The sequence below is a fragment of the Centroberyx gerrardi genome, chromosome 4, assembly GCF_048128805.1.
Source record: "Centroberyx gerrardi isolate f3 chromosome 4, fCenGer3.hap1.cur.20231027, whole genome shotgun sequence".
Taxonomy (NCBI): domain Eukaryota; kingdom Metazoa; phylum Chordata; class Actinopteri; order Beryciformes; family Berycidae; genus Centroberyx; species Centroberyx gerrardi.
In genome coordinates this window covers 32091772-32106841 of record NC_136000.1, presented here as the reverse complement: position 1 = coordinate 32106841, position 15070 = coordinate 32091772, and the positions used below count along the sequence as shown (strand labels likewise).

General features: G+C 39.6%; 1 protein-coding gene across 1 annotated transcript in view; it reads right to left on the bottom strand.

The window, feature by feature from the left end:
* Positions 1-296: 296 nt before the first annotated feature.
* The window catches only part of LOC139927818 (A-kinase anchor protein 13), a gene marked incomplete at its 3' end in the record, with an annotated part of 72366 nt that continues 57592 nt past the window's right edge, over positions 297-15070 (bottom strand). The window contains exons 8-11 of the mRNA XM_078283289.1: positions 13394-13416; positions 10404-10596; positions 4484-4712; positions 297-380 (exon numbers count right to left, since the gene is read on the bottom strand). Coding sequence (XP_078139415.1) covers positions 297-380; positions 4484-4712; positions 10404-10596; positions 13394-13416 — 529 coding nt within the window. The remainder of the gene's footprint in view (positions 381-4483; positions 4713-10403; positions 10597-13393; positions 13417-15070) is intronic.

Genomic DNA, 15070 nt, shown 5'->3' with positions numbered 1-15070 from the left:
GCATGTGCTCTGGCTTTTGCAGTTCTTTTTTTGTTTTTTCTGTTACGAACAGCATGCCAGTTGGCAGCAGGTGTACCTTCCTGCTCTCCTCCTGCTTCCTGGCTGTGACAAAGACTTCCTGTGGTACAGGATGTGTGACTGACAACAGCGGAATCCTCCCCTTGCCTTCTGTCCTCCAATGAGGGGGGACTTCCTTGTTCCTCCGCTGCTTTGCCACAGTTCTCTATGACTGCCACGGCCAGACCTGCGGCGTCCTTGCTCTCTGGTTGGCCATTAGAGCAAGGCCACGCCCAACAGGCAGGGCTGCCGAATTCATGGTTGGAGGGGAGGGGTGGGGAGGCAGGTGTTGGTGTGATGATACCACCAAAATCTGAGTTTCCCTGAGAAGAGAAATCAAGATCCAACATGTTATAGAAAAATGATATACACAACCACCTTATTAGCAGATGTCTCTCCAAGTAGTCTCTCCAAGTATTATCCATCAATGCTCTGTATCAATTACTAGTCATTTGGGAAGGAAATTAATGGTATCCTATTTATCTGGACATAATGATTTATTTTGGTGTCACAGTTAATGAAATTATTCATTATAATCCTCTCTGGACAAAAATCTCCACCAGCATTCTCAAGGGCAATGTATATTATATTAGAAAATGACCATACATTTTCTACATATTACAAAATGACTGTAAGGCAATTTTTGGGCTTATCTTATTGGTGCATTATCTATAGAACAAATGACAAGTCCGATATATTTGGGAAAGGCCAACATCAGCCAATAATGCTAGTATCTATCTGTATGCGCTATTATCCAGCAGCAGAAAATACGTGCTGCCATAGAATAAGTCAGCATTTGTGAATCTCACATTCCACAATCATAACTGAAAATAAAACAGAGTTAAAAGCAGAGTGAGATGGCACCTGTTATCAACAGTGGGGGTAACACATTACTCTGTAACGTGTTAGAGTACTCAGATTACTTTTTTGTGGTAACAAACGCGTTCGTTTTTCAATGTATGTAATCGGTTATTAATGACTTTCTCAAACGTACTTTTATTTTCCTTTCAAATGGTTACATTGTTGGTGCAAATTAAAAAGAAAAAAGTATTACATTACATGATGCTATTAAAGCAGACTATGCAGTAGGCTGCGGTTGGCACGTGGTGGAGGCTTGTAGGCTCTGACTAGCTTTCAGAATAGATACAACAATATTCTGCCGAACTTATATATTCGCATATTACATTACATATTCTCACTACTTTGAACTGATTGAAAAAAGGATAAGAACATTATTGTTAACTATAAGCTTACCATTCACTATAATAATGAAGATTGAAATATTGAAATCACTTGCCAATGTGTTGTGAGCACAATCTGCAGTTTATTTTGAGACCAGACATGATCAATTAAGATACTTACTATAAATAGTAACTATAATCAAATAAATGAAAGCTACCTTGCCTTTCAGAGGTTGAAGTTTTCTTTAGGTAACAGTAGAGTGTGTACTCAGTGATGATTTCTATACAGTAAGAGTGAGGACATCACCAGAAGACATATTTTAAAGGCATGTTTTTAAGTGGGTAACTTGAAAGTACTCTAGTGAGACTAACTTAAAGTAAAGTAACTAGTTACTATTTAGGACCAGTAAAGTAACTAAGTAGTTAGAAAAGTAATGTCCCCCAACACTGGTTATCAACATTAGGTGTTAGTAATCTACATGGCAGGTGACTGCCATGACAGCCAATCTCAAGGGTTATAACCCTTGAGATTACAGCTGCTGAACAAAATGAATTACAATTACTTAGTGGATACGGTGATTGCATATTAAATGAAGCAGATTGGAAGTTTAGTTAAACATTTCTCTGAGGCAGAGCTGCTCTAGAGGCAGAAAAATAAGTTAAACTTTAATGGGCGGAGCCAAAGAACCAGTTCTTTTCAGAGCGCACATTAGCTGACTCACAAACTTAAATGGCAAAGAAGAAAGTCAAAATACAATCAAAATCAAATAAGAAAATATAAATGGCAATGACTTCATTTTTAATTCATTCATGAACGTAGTAGTCACCATCTTGGAAGATCAGCAGGCTAGCCAACTACTGTAAGTTGTAGCTATGGCTAGTTTGAACTTGGCCAACTAGTTAACCATTTAATATGACTAGACTGTATTTTATCAGTTATTAGCAAGAGCGCTGGGCTTCATAATATTAGTTGCCAACTCTCTCCTAAGGAAAGTCCTTAGAAGTCCTCAGATGACACCAATGCTAATTTGCACATGAATGCATTTGCTAGACCAATCCTGCTCTCCTCCTGCTCTTACTGAAGGAGCATCAGCTGTACCAATTTGTTATTGATGAGTCAGTCAAATTTATTTCTGAAGTTGAAAAAAGTCCTTAGATTTGTCGCTACTCACTGAAAAATTAAGTCACCAACGGGGTCTGAAAAGATGCTAAATCTAGCGGCAAATTTGCCAAGTTGACAACAGTGTATTTAGCCAGAAGATTTGTGTTTCTTTGCCTCCGGGTCACTGAGATTTAACTCAACCAATAAGGTTATTTCTGCGTCCATAGCAGCTCTGCCGCTGAGAAATGTTTGTAGAACTAAAACTCCAGTCTGCTTAAATAGTGCAGCTGCAGATCTACTCCAAGATCAGTAAAAAAGTTATCAGTTGTTATTGACTACTAATCGACAGGTACCATTTAATTTACAGTCACAGTGTCCACTAACCACATTCATTACAGTTATTAATGGACTGTCTAAAGGGCTACTCCACAGCCAAACCACAAGCAGTGTTTACAGCTGTGTAATACAAATCCATGGAACTTTGTTAGAATGCTATGAATAGGGAAACAGCTGTTTAAGTGACTCCAGGCGGGGGAAAGTACAAGACTAACCATTTGAGCTGGTGAAAGAGGGTAAAAGAGTAAATTACAGGTGCAAGAGACTCATTCTTCAACAAATGTGTCTTTGATGCATATTCCTGAACTCTATCTAAATTTAAAAGGCAGGGCATTAACAAAATAATAACACTATTCATTGGAGGTTTTCTTGTCTATTATTTATGGACATAACTTGGCTACATTAACAGCTATGTATTACACAATAGGGTACATTCTGCCAAGGACACAGTCACGCGTCAACAAGATCACACAGAATCATGGAAATGATCGCTGTTGACTTGCACCTAGCCATTTAAAAGATACACCTTAATTAACTAAGCATCCATTTAATTAAATAAGGTTTACATAAAATCTTAAACCCATACCTCAGAATTTTTAGTTTTTTAGAATGAGAATTACAGTTTTTGAGTGTACCAACTATAGATATGTAAACAAAGATTCTTCAACTGGCTGCTGGAAAATTATGTCTTTCCCACAACAGTAACTCCGTCATCTGTCCAAAAAAAAATCTACAAACAAAATCCACTGGACTTAAAATGAAGAATGAAAGAATCGTGAGTTTTCACACCTTCGACCGATGTATTGCATGACACGATTGAAAATTTCACTCTAAAACAACCCAGAATAAATGTGAGTAACACCCTTCCCCTGCGTTAAAATGTAAGCTATTTGGAGGATTATATACATGTTGAATTTATCAGAACACCCTACCAGTTAGTAAAAAAGTCTCATGTGATATTTCCAATGTATGTTTTCTGTCGATGAGCAAGGCAGAAATAAACTGCCAGATTTTTTAACAGAACTTGGCCTGACATTCTCTCTGCAAGCTGCACGGAGGCTTTAGCCGTAACAAAGGCTAACACTGACCAATAACAAAATAATGAATTAGAAAACATGGACATTTTTCTAGGCTAGCTAACATATTCAGTAATGATGTAACTGTTATAAGCCACTTGTTGTTGCTACTGGTTAGCTAGAGGGCTAACTTGTCGAGATAGCTGCTTAGATAAGAATGGCGATAACACGGCAAAAAGGCCACGCCTACAAAGTGCGGTACAAATGCAAAACTCTATTCAATTTCTATGAGCAAAATAGTAAATCAAGACTTTCTTTGTTTACGTTTTCTGTGTAATATGTTACCTTTTCATGGCTGTCAAACAACAGCAAGATCATTAAAATGTTTTTTTCTTCAAGTCTCAAAATGCTAGCATGACTCCTCTCTTGAACGGACGTTTGCACGGAAGTTTGCTAGCTTGTATAGAGATAGAGTGGGGCATATCACTTGTACTGCACTTTGTGGGCATGGCCCAATTGAAACGTCGCGCTATTCTTGGCGGGGGTGGGGGTAGGGGGGGGTGTACAACACTGTGGTAGGAGGGCCTTCAAACAACAACAACCACACAGCCTCGCCCCGCTCCTGTGTTTTTGAATGCAGAAGTCTAGCATTAATTCTTTAGTTTTGTTTCACAGTGTTAATATATTGGATTATTACTCCTAATGTGTATATATATATATTTTATACTTATCATAGAGTTCAACATTTTGAGCCCTGTAAAGCATAGAGACTTAGGTAGGTTCCAGCTTACCTTCTTGCTTCTGTGAAGCTGAATGAGTCCTCTTAGCTCTTTCACCTCTTCCTGTAAGCAACAGCTTATACTGCTCTCTGTTTCGCCTCCTCCCACACTCTCCTGGTGGCCAGGGAGTGTTAGAGTATAGGTACCGAGACTTGGGTGGTGTTGAAATGCTCGGCCTCCTGGGTAAATGTGCAGCCGATCCTCCGGCTCCGCTTGGAGATCTGGGGATGACGTCTCATACCTGCGATGAAACAAATGCACGCCTGTCTGAGAAACACTGAAACTGTAGGACACACACACACACAAACACACGGAGACAAAGACACGGATTCAAACACTCAACATGTACAAGCATATTTTAAGACACACATACACACACGCACCACTCCATAGGGCTGTAACTTTCCTGTCTTTGTCACAAATAGATACACATCCTTATAACTCACCTCCTTACAAACATGCACGCATATTGTAGAAAAAAAATCTGAAATACTTGTTGAATTCATCTCAAACACACACACGCACACTTGACCTCTTAAAGACGTGGTGACAGTTCAAAGAAGCTCATCTTAAAACATTTTCTCACCCGTTTGCCTTGTGAGTCAATCTAAGGGAAAAATGATCACTGCTGTCTGTGAACACTGCCAGTGAGTCTGATTAATAAAAATCTAGAATTTTGAATGTTCTTACTTGTTTACTGAATGCCCAGAAGCTAAAGCAGAAGCAGGAGTGACTTATTAGAACCAAAAGAAGAAGCCGAGATTCAAAAATTCCCTGTAAAACCCAAATATAGCACTAACCTGTATGCCGGAATGGACAAGAGGCAAACCCTGGCAAGCATACAACACATAAACAAGTCTGACACACACACACACACACACACACACACACCCCGTTGTGGTGGATGACATCACATCACTCATCCAGACTTTCTAACCACGCCCTCCTCAAATCCACCCACACCCTAAGCTAGGATCAACTGAGCTGCCAATCAAATGAACTGAAACTCATTTTGCCCAACATGCCACAACATAATGTTGGTAGTGTAGCTCTCTGGTACACACCTGTGGTTTGTCAAGTACTTCCACCTGAATTAGCAACAAAAGAAACACAAACAAAAGAGCCACATCCCATCGATAGTTGGCTCTTATACTGTGCACTGTACAGACATTTTCTCACTCACTCACTCACTCACTCACACACACAAACACCTCCCCAACCACCAATGTCTGTTGTAAACCGGTTTGACTTCATAGTCACGGCATTAACACTGCAGTGATGAACATACACTAAATCACAATTGAAGAAATATACCAAGTTTCTGTTAGATGTTAGATTGTCCTGTTGGTCAATTTCTCTGTTAATTTATGAGAACATAGACACCAAAATCATACACGTCCCCGGTAGATCATTGGCTCCAGTGCTCCATGCTAACACTTTAGCATACACCATGTTGAGTGATAGTAGGCTCCATGCTAACACTTTAGCTTATACTATGTTGAGTGATAGTAGGCTCCATGCTAATAAAGCATGCACTATGTTGAGTGATAGTAGGCCACTAGCATTATCCAAAGTAGGATGAATTGTCCTATTACACCACATTTTGGCATTTCACTAGCCTGATATTCAGACTGAATGGCCATTTCGTTCCCACTCCATTATTCAGTCTGACATTGCTTCCATGTTAGCCGTTTTCTGTTCCCCGAACCAATCACAAGTGACTGATGTTTCCAGTCGCTCTGATGTTATTTTCAGTTACACTGGTACTGGGTGTATATTTATTAACTTTACCAAGAATGTCGGTCGTTTTTGACAAAAATATTGTCTTTGCAAAGACAATATGTTGGTTAAGGAATGATTTCCACAAATATTATTATGCTGAAATGGCAATGAAAAAAATGTTGCACGAACGATTCAAACTTACGTCCCGCCCACAAAGGCACTAATTGGCCCGATCGTTTTTCCGATCGAAAAATCGCCTTTGAATAAAGCAACACCAGACTCTCTGAAATGCTTGACCAAATCTGAAGAGATGTGGTCTTGCTTTCGAATTCTTGATATATTTGGGAAATTTTTGGAGGAAATTTTCTCTTAAAAATTCTATATTATTCAGATTTCACCTTAGGGTCTCTCTCTATGAATAAGACCAACACCCCTCTATCTGCCTGTGTGTAATGTCTCTCTCTTTTGGATAACAGCTATATCTAACAGCATTGTTGTGACTGTGAAGGACTGGTTTATCTATCTATTCATCTTTCCTCACAATTCCCCACCCCCTTTTTTTTTCCTTCCCCCAGTGAAGGAAACTGACCGGAAACTGGCTCAGTGCCTGTGATGTCATCAGTGTGAGACAAGGAAAGGAGGGGAAGAGGAAGGAGAGGGAGGGTAAGAGGCTATAATCCCCTCTGTCTATGAGATGACTCAGTATCTCCACTATTAGATTAGCACACACACCTCAGAACACACACATAAAGACATTTGTATAACTATACTTGGGAGGGCCTTCCATTGACTACATTCATTCCCTAACCCTAAACTAAGCTTAACCCTTACCCTAACCTAAACGTCTTAATCTAACCATAACCCTAAACCCAAGTCCTAACCACACACACACAAGCACATCACATCACAGAGCTAATCAACCTCTATACTCTGGGAATCATACTATCAACATGTGACTAGTCACTGATAGCAGCACAATGGACCATGAATTAGTCAGTATCCTTGAGGGCTGTAATCACCATCTCATTAATATGTCAAACAATCAGTCTGTTCATTTCTTTAATAATGCTATGCGGTACAAAAAGCCTGGAAAGTAACGTTGATTCAGTTCTGGATCTTTTTTGAGTGTATATGCAGCTATACTGAGAATATACCCTTCACATACCACATCACCGCTGCAGTTTACCCATCTCCCCTCTGCCTTATATAACCTCATCAACTACCACTATGCCATTGGGTCATCATTCATAGAGAACATGACTAGTCTGGCCGCAGGGGGTTAAAATGCGGCTCAGCACCAAATAGAGGTTTCATGTTTCATGGGGGAACAGAGATTTGTTCTTCAGCTCTGGAGCTGGTCGACTATCAGCTCCATGTTTTTTTCTCTAAGCCCTTTGCTATACCGACAACTTGGCCTTCAAGTCAAGTTTATTTATACAGCCCTTCATCACAAGCCTGCCTCAAAGGACTTTACATAGAACAAGCCAAACTAGATCTATCTATCTACAAAACAAAGTGATGCAATACAGTAGGCAACAAAATAAAACACAAGGGAAAAAACCCAAAGTCCCAAACTCCCAAGAAAAATGTATTAGATTAAAAAAAACCCGGAAGAAACCTTGGGTGGGCCAATTCAAAGAGTGATCCCCCACCAGGACAGCTGAGCATGCAATAGCTGCCGAGACAAAACAATAAAAATGGACAATAACATGGACAATGAGATAAGAAAGCCAAAAATATGATATGATCTCTACATTTGACACCAGATACAACCATTGTGGCATTATTCTAGATAGGCTGCAGGCTGCAGAGAGTTGTGTGAGGCAGGAGTAAAGGGAGTTAGGGAGTAAGGATCAATTTTTAAATAATTCTTCTTTGCAGAAAGCATGACTGCACAACCCTTTCAACCTGTTTGTCAGAAGTTAACATGGAATCAAGAAACACCCCTAGGTTCTTTACTACGGGTTTCACATTAGAAGCAGATCAAATTCTGAGGATCTAGGCAACCAAAAAGAACAATTTCAGATTTACTGTCATCAAGTTGAAGGACGTTCTTGAACATACATACTGCAACCATGCAGACTCTCAAGACAGTTAGGGTTGCTGGGCTTTCAAGGGAGGCAAAGCTGGATGTCTTCCGCATAGCAAGGAAGGACACATTATGCTGGTGGATAATATGACCAAGGAGGAGCGTGTATAAGGAGAATAGGATGGGGCTTAGAATAGAACCCTGTGGGACCCCACAGGTTGTATCTTAGGAGGATGTGGAAGAACTACCTATTGAGACATTGGATCTTATATTAGGCAGATAAGAGTCTAGGTGCTGTGAGACAGTTGAGCAGAATTGATCAATCCACTGTTGCAACCAGATCTAAATAACTAAAATTGCAGTCTCATGCATCGATTGTTAAAAAGTAATTTGTGACCTTCAGGAAAGCAGTCTCAGTACTACGAAGTAGTCTAAAACTAGATTGGACTTTTTCTAATATATTATTAAAATTCAAAAAGTAAAACATTAGTTGAGAGAATATACAATTCTCAACAAATTTAGACAGAAAAGGAAGTTTTGGAAAGGGGTTGAACCAGCATGTGCTTAAAACTGGATGGGAAAATTCCAGAGGTGCAGACACAGCTGCTAAAATGTGAGGTCCCACAACGTTGAAAACGTCTTTGAGTAGTTTGTAGTGACAATATCAAGAGGGCAGGTGATAGAGATGCTCCCAAATCCGAATACCATATTCGGCAAAGCACAAATAATGTGTTTGACCCAAATATTTTCCACCATCCACCATCCCCCTGCCCCCGCAATGTTTTTATATGAAATCTACATTACACTGTAGATGTGTCAACAATAAAAAAAAACGTTAGACCAACATTAGTGCAATGTCCCAATGCTTAGACTATTGACTGCATATAATAATACATTTCCACTGTGTAGTTTCCTCTGTGTATTTCCTCCTGAATTTCCCCAAGGGGATTAATAAAGTGCCATCTTATCTTAGTACTTCCTCAATATTGTTTGAGATTCATATTTATCAAATAAACAAATTTGGCAGATGGTGAAACTTTACTGTTGCAGTGTAATGTCCAAACAAAGTTAGACGCATGTTTCGAGTGTATTACTTGTAGTGTTGTGGTGTGTGTGTGTGTGTGTGTGTGTGTATCAGATTCTGTCCTTGAGACTCGATCTAATCAGTGTTACACTTGGCACCCCACACATACAGTATTTCAACATCAGCACATAGGCACAAATGCACTCTGCTCACATTCCCATAAGACAGACAAGCATTAATTGTAGTGAAGAGTTGCTCATACATCATCGCCTATACAGTTAAATACAGCTGACATTTTGACAGCACATCATTTGGTTGTCAGACTATTGTCAATGATGTAACTCTCCCTGACATAAATACAGTTCTGACAACACTGTGTCCCACATAACACTTTCGGTAACACTTTGTATATGGATGTATAACAGTGTAGTTTACATGGTAGGCCTACTATACAAGTAGCGAGTATGAAAAGCATTCACACGCATGACAAAAAATAAATAAAATGCTGAAACAAGTACCTGCAATTACACATTTCCACGCATCATTATACTATTACATTTCGTTTAATATAGATCTTGAGAAAAGAGAAGGAAGGTAAATTGCAAATTTTGTTCTAAAGAAGAGCAAAAAATTTAATTATTTTCTTCTAATGTTATGGCATCATTGAAGTATTTATTTAAGGACCTAGTAGACTTTAACACATCAAAAGGTTCTGATTAAAGCATTTCAGTGACACAAACATCTTAATTTTAATTTAGAACTCTAATAAAACGATGGTTTTGAATAGAGTGTTGCCATCATTTTTTAATGGTACCACCTCTAATCTAGTTGTTTGAGCACAAACTTTCTCCTTGAAGCTACATCACATGTCCAACTACAGAAATTATTCCAGTGGTGGAGGATTTTCCTCAACAGTCTGTAAAACCTGCAATGAAACCTGCCTCACCCTAACTTAAAATAGCTGCTAACCCACCTAAAATAATTTCAATAGTATGGCTTTCAATAGAGAGTTTTAGTGTCCCATGAATAAATAAATGCTAGTAATAAATGCTGTTTCAGAGGCTTTTCAACCCTGAAAAGATATTCAATACTGGGAAAAAAACTATTGGTTCATCAGTTTGACCCATATCAGTGGAACCCTAGTATCAAGTACTCACTCTGTGAAGAGCTCTGACACCTGCTGGTGTCCCTTTGTCTTTGCCAGACATGCTGGAGTTTGTCCCCGAGCGTCAGTGAGCCTCAGCGCCTCCCTCCCTCCCGGCTGCTGGAGGAGAAACAACGCCACTCTCCTTAGGCCGCGACTGGCTGCCAAGTGGAGCAGGGTGGACTGCTGCTGGCACTGGGATAGATCTGGACAGGAGGAGAAAAAAAGGAGGTGAGGGGGGAGGAGCCAAAAGATAAGTTAGAATGGAACAACGTGGACACCTCCTGGTGAAGAGAGAAATGTGGGAGAAAGGAGAGGACACAACAGGTAAGTTAGAGTAGAAGAAATCCTAGGTCAGACTAGGGTTTGACCAATGTTTGGTCAAACCCTATGATTTGATGTTATATCAGCCCGATATTGACCTTTCATTATATATCGGGTATCGGCCAGTTATGTGGTCTACTAGCGATATTATGGAGGTTCCTCCCTGACCACAGCTACATACAAAACAGTCAGTAATTCTTTATTTTCTTTGCACAATTGCTCATTTCATTGTTGAAATCTATTTTTGTAAATTAATTAAAGCCCAAATGTATCCCAGAGTTTCCACTACCACTGAGTAGGTGGGGTGGGTCATCTTGCCTTAGATTGATTGATTGATTGAGTTTATTCAATGAAATCTTAAAAAGCACAGTACATGAATATATAGGATTCAGCCAGAAAATAAATTCAAGTACAGTTTAAAAAGAAAAAAAAAAACATCAAGGATAACACAATAGCTTTACTGAGAGCTGCTAACCCTAAAATAATAGTTTCAATAGAGAGTTTTAGTGTCATATAAATGTCTAAATGCAACACTGAATACTTTTTTTGGCATGAAAAATGGTCAAATTTAAAGGTATTAAATATGTGCCATTCAAAAATTTGTGCCATTCAAAAATATTTTCCCATTCGGCCAGAGCAGTTGACTGTAAATACAATTACAAGGATAACTTTGACGTAGAATTTTGTGTGAGCTGTCCAGTATTTTTCTATTTTATGAGATTTATTCCTATATAAAACCTTATCAAGAGTGGAGCAAGTGGAGTTTACAATCTCTACTGGTAAACTATGTACGTGTAACGGCCGTCAATGTAAGTCATTACCGTTCCAGTCCTTAAGAGGGAGTGATTGACTGTTTTCTAGCTAAAGTGTATGTCATAGTTGATATGTCTCTCTAAGTCCATAATACACCTACTAAATAGTTTGCAGTAGAAACAGACAAAACCTATCAACACAGTACAGAAATACACAAAGCAGATCACTCCAAAACAAAAGAAAACTTTCAACACATACAATCAGTTTCATATACAGTCGCCTCAGATTTAATAAAATCTCCCCCTCTTCCTCTCAATAGCATCACAAATCTCGTCCGTCCACTCTAGATGTGCAGAACTGCATGTCCAATGTCTTGTTCTGCGGTGCTCCAAAAAGGACATTTGAATGATCGACAATACCGCGAAAAGTGGAAAGCAAGAAACAAATCTCAAAGTTGCCCAGCTGTGCGATATATCCATCAGCACTGTGCATAGAATTGTCGTCATATTCGTCATAATGTTCTAATATGTGTTCAAATAGCTCCTCAAGGGCATCTCTCTTCTCAGCTACAGTGCCGACCCATCTAGAGCAGTGGTCCTCAACGTGGGGTCCAGGGACCACCGGGCGTCCTTGAGGGGATCCAGGGGGTCCCAAGCAAATTGATGAATTGTTAAACTTCACCATTAATAACACAATTAGAGAATGAAGAACAATGACTATTTTGGTCATAGTTTCACTGTTATCTCTCTACCTACAATACAGATAGTCATGGAGTTCTGGACAAAATCATATCTAACAATAAAAATATTCTCAGATTTGCATCCAATCTCATCAAATGGGGGTCTGCGGCCCTAATGTGTACTAAATTATGGGTCTTTGATATGACAAAGGTTGAGAATCAGTGATCTAGAGGTATAAAGCCGCCTTGTTGGTGCCACACAAGGTAGTATACAAATTTCATCTGGCAGCTGGGTGCACTTAGGGGATCTTGGAAAAAAAATGCAGCTAGGCCATTGAGAGTGAAGAAAAATATCTTGCATTCTCTAATCTTGGAGGTATCCTTCCGTGCTTTGGCGTCTAGCCATTGCCCTGCATACACAGGCCAAGGTGTGTAGGAAACCCACCCAACTCAACAAAAATTGGTTAAAAATGTTCGGTGTAACAATATCACACAGAGGCATTGAGAGATTGAAGGAGAGAATCTCTGAGAATCAAGAGCTGCTGGACAATCAGATTTGTCAGTGTTTTTCTCATCTCTTCTTCCCTTCACCCCACATTTTCCCTCATTAACACTCTCCTTTCTCACTTCTCATTCCCTCATTACCCCTCTCTCTCTTTTCTCTCCTCCTTCCTCTCCCTTAATCCCCTCACTACCCTTCTTGTTCTTCTTTGTTGTCACCAGTTATTAGTTAGTTAGCTATCCAAGGAGAAGCTCCAGCAGTATCTGTTCTGCTGGGAGCAACTTGGTCATGGTCTCAGTATAAGACTGTTGCAGACCACAATACACGAAGGAAACACCACTCAATTTAAGTTTCACTCCTGTTCCCTCTTACTACATAAGAGGCTTTCGGCCAAATGCAATGCCACTGCACACTGACCATCACAAATAAATAACTTCCTGTGTGTTACATCATCATAATACAAGCTCTAATTTGCTTTTCAGATATTACTAGATTTAATAAAAATAAAGAATCTTTTCACTCGGCCCACACTTTGGACAGCCCAACTTTTAACTTGTCTCAATTTTTCATTACAGAACAGAGGAGAACAGCTGGCCTCAGCCGTCAATAAGGGGAGAGAATGATGTGAGCAGGAGCTTCCTCAAGGAGAGGATGCATGCAGAGAGAGAGAGAGATGGGAGGGAGTAGTCTAACTGAAAATGTAATACTGCTACCACCTGTTGTACTCTATAGAAGGTGACATCACCTGGCACCAAAGACCAGCCAATAACAGATGGCCAGTGCAGTACCCTACTTTTCACCATTAGATGTCAGGCTTCACCACAGATTTGGGTTTGGGGTTCAGTTACTCTTTAAACTTAGCACTGGTATCTAAGTCAAAATTCTGGTATCTCAACAACACTAGACAAACGGATGGATAGACAGAGTGCTGCCTTTCCTGACCACAACACTGGACCACTCAGAGTCTTACAACCTAATACTTGTATTGCAGGAACATATCTTATCTCAAAGGATAGCATAGGAAGCCAAAACAATCAAAGCAGTCTGACAAAACCATATAAGCCCATTTTGAAATGAACAGCGAAGGAACTTGTAATTGCCCAAAGAGGACACAACCTCCACTGTTACATTTTAGCAAACATTGAAAATGCACTTCCTATACTTAGGAAAGGGTATGAGCACAGTCAAAAACATTTTACCACCAACATTAGGTCAGTCATACTGAGTTCAAGACCTTCTTGAGCTTCATTCTTGCTAGAATAGTTTCATATGCTGTATATTTCTCCCCTTCTCTCCATACTTATTTTCCTCCTCTGTCTCCCCGTTTTTCTGGCAGCACTGATATTTTTAGGGTCCAACAGAAACAATTAACAACACTGATACCAAACCATCACCTTCATCACAATTCTCTCCAGACATTTCAGCCAGTCAGCTATGTTAGCAAGTCGGCAGCATCTCCCAGCATTATACAATGATCGCATAAACAGGGGAAAATTGCCAAGCTGGAAATTGAGTGGGAAAGTTTGTTTTTGGCATATTTGACATAGCTTTTCCTGACTTTATATGGCTGCCGATTGCGGAGATGAAAACAGAGGGGAGAAGAGGATGAGAGAGAAAAAGAGAAAGACAAAGTCGAAGACAGATTAAGAGAGACGGAGAATTCATGCAAACATTTAAGCGCTTCAGAGACAGGACACAGGCATTAAACACGGTAGGTGCCAAGGAGAATCAAGGCTTTCCATGGACCATAACAGTGGTCAAATCAAGACACTTGGCCAAATCCAGACGTAGGCTAGCTGAAATACTTCCAGCATATATATAAGTTGCAACTTAAAACTTACACCACCCCCTACTAAGTCTTCTATAAAATAGCTGTTGGCATGGAGCGTCGATTTGATCCAGAGGAACAAATACAACTCAAATTACATCGGTAATGATGAAGAACCAAAACACTATTTTTTCTACTTATAAAATAATGTTTTTCCACCCATGTATTGATAGGGAATTGCATTAAGACTAACTAGATAGCTTTTACCCTGGTGAAATTAATAATTCCACCAATTGATGTCAATATTGTTGTCTACATTAGTTATATCTAATACCTATTTGCTAACATATGGTGATGTTAAATTAGCTAGGATTATCCTCTTTTTTCAAGTTAGCTGTATTAACTTAGGCTACCATTAATTGGGGCAGGAGAAATTGATTATGGCATGCACATTATTGGCCACAGAAGGTGAACACATCACTGTCAGCATAAGCATTTTGGTTAGTGGTCCCTTTACATGTTACTAGTTCAGATGTACCTTAAGTCTCCATGGTGCAACTAAACAAAGAGACAACTTTAGTGTCAAACTAATTAGTTTCAACCAGAGGTGTGACCAAGTCACCTTTGCTCAGGTCCCAAGTCATTCTCAAGTCT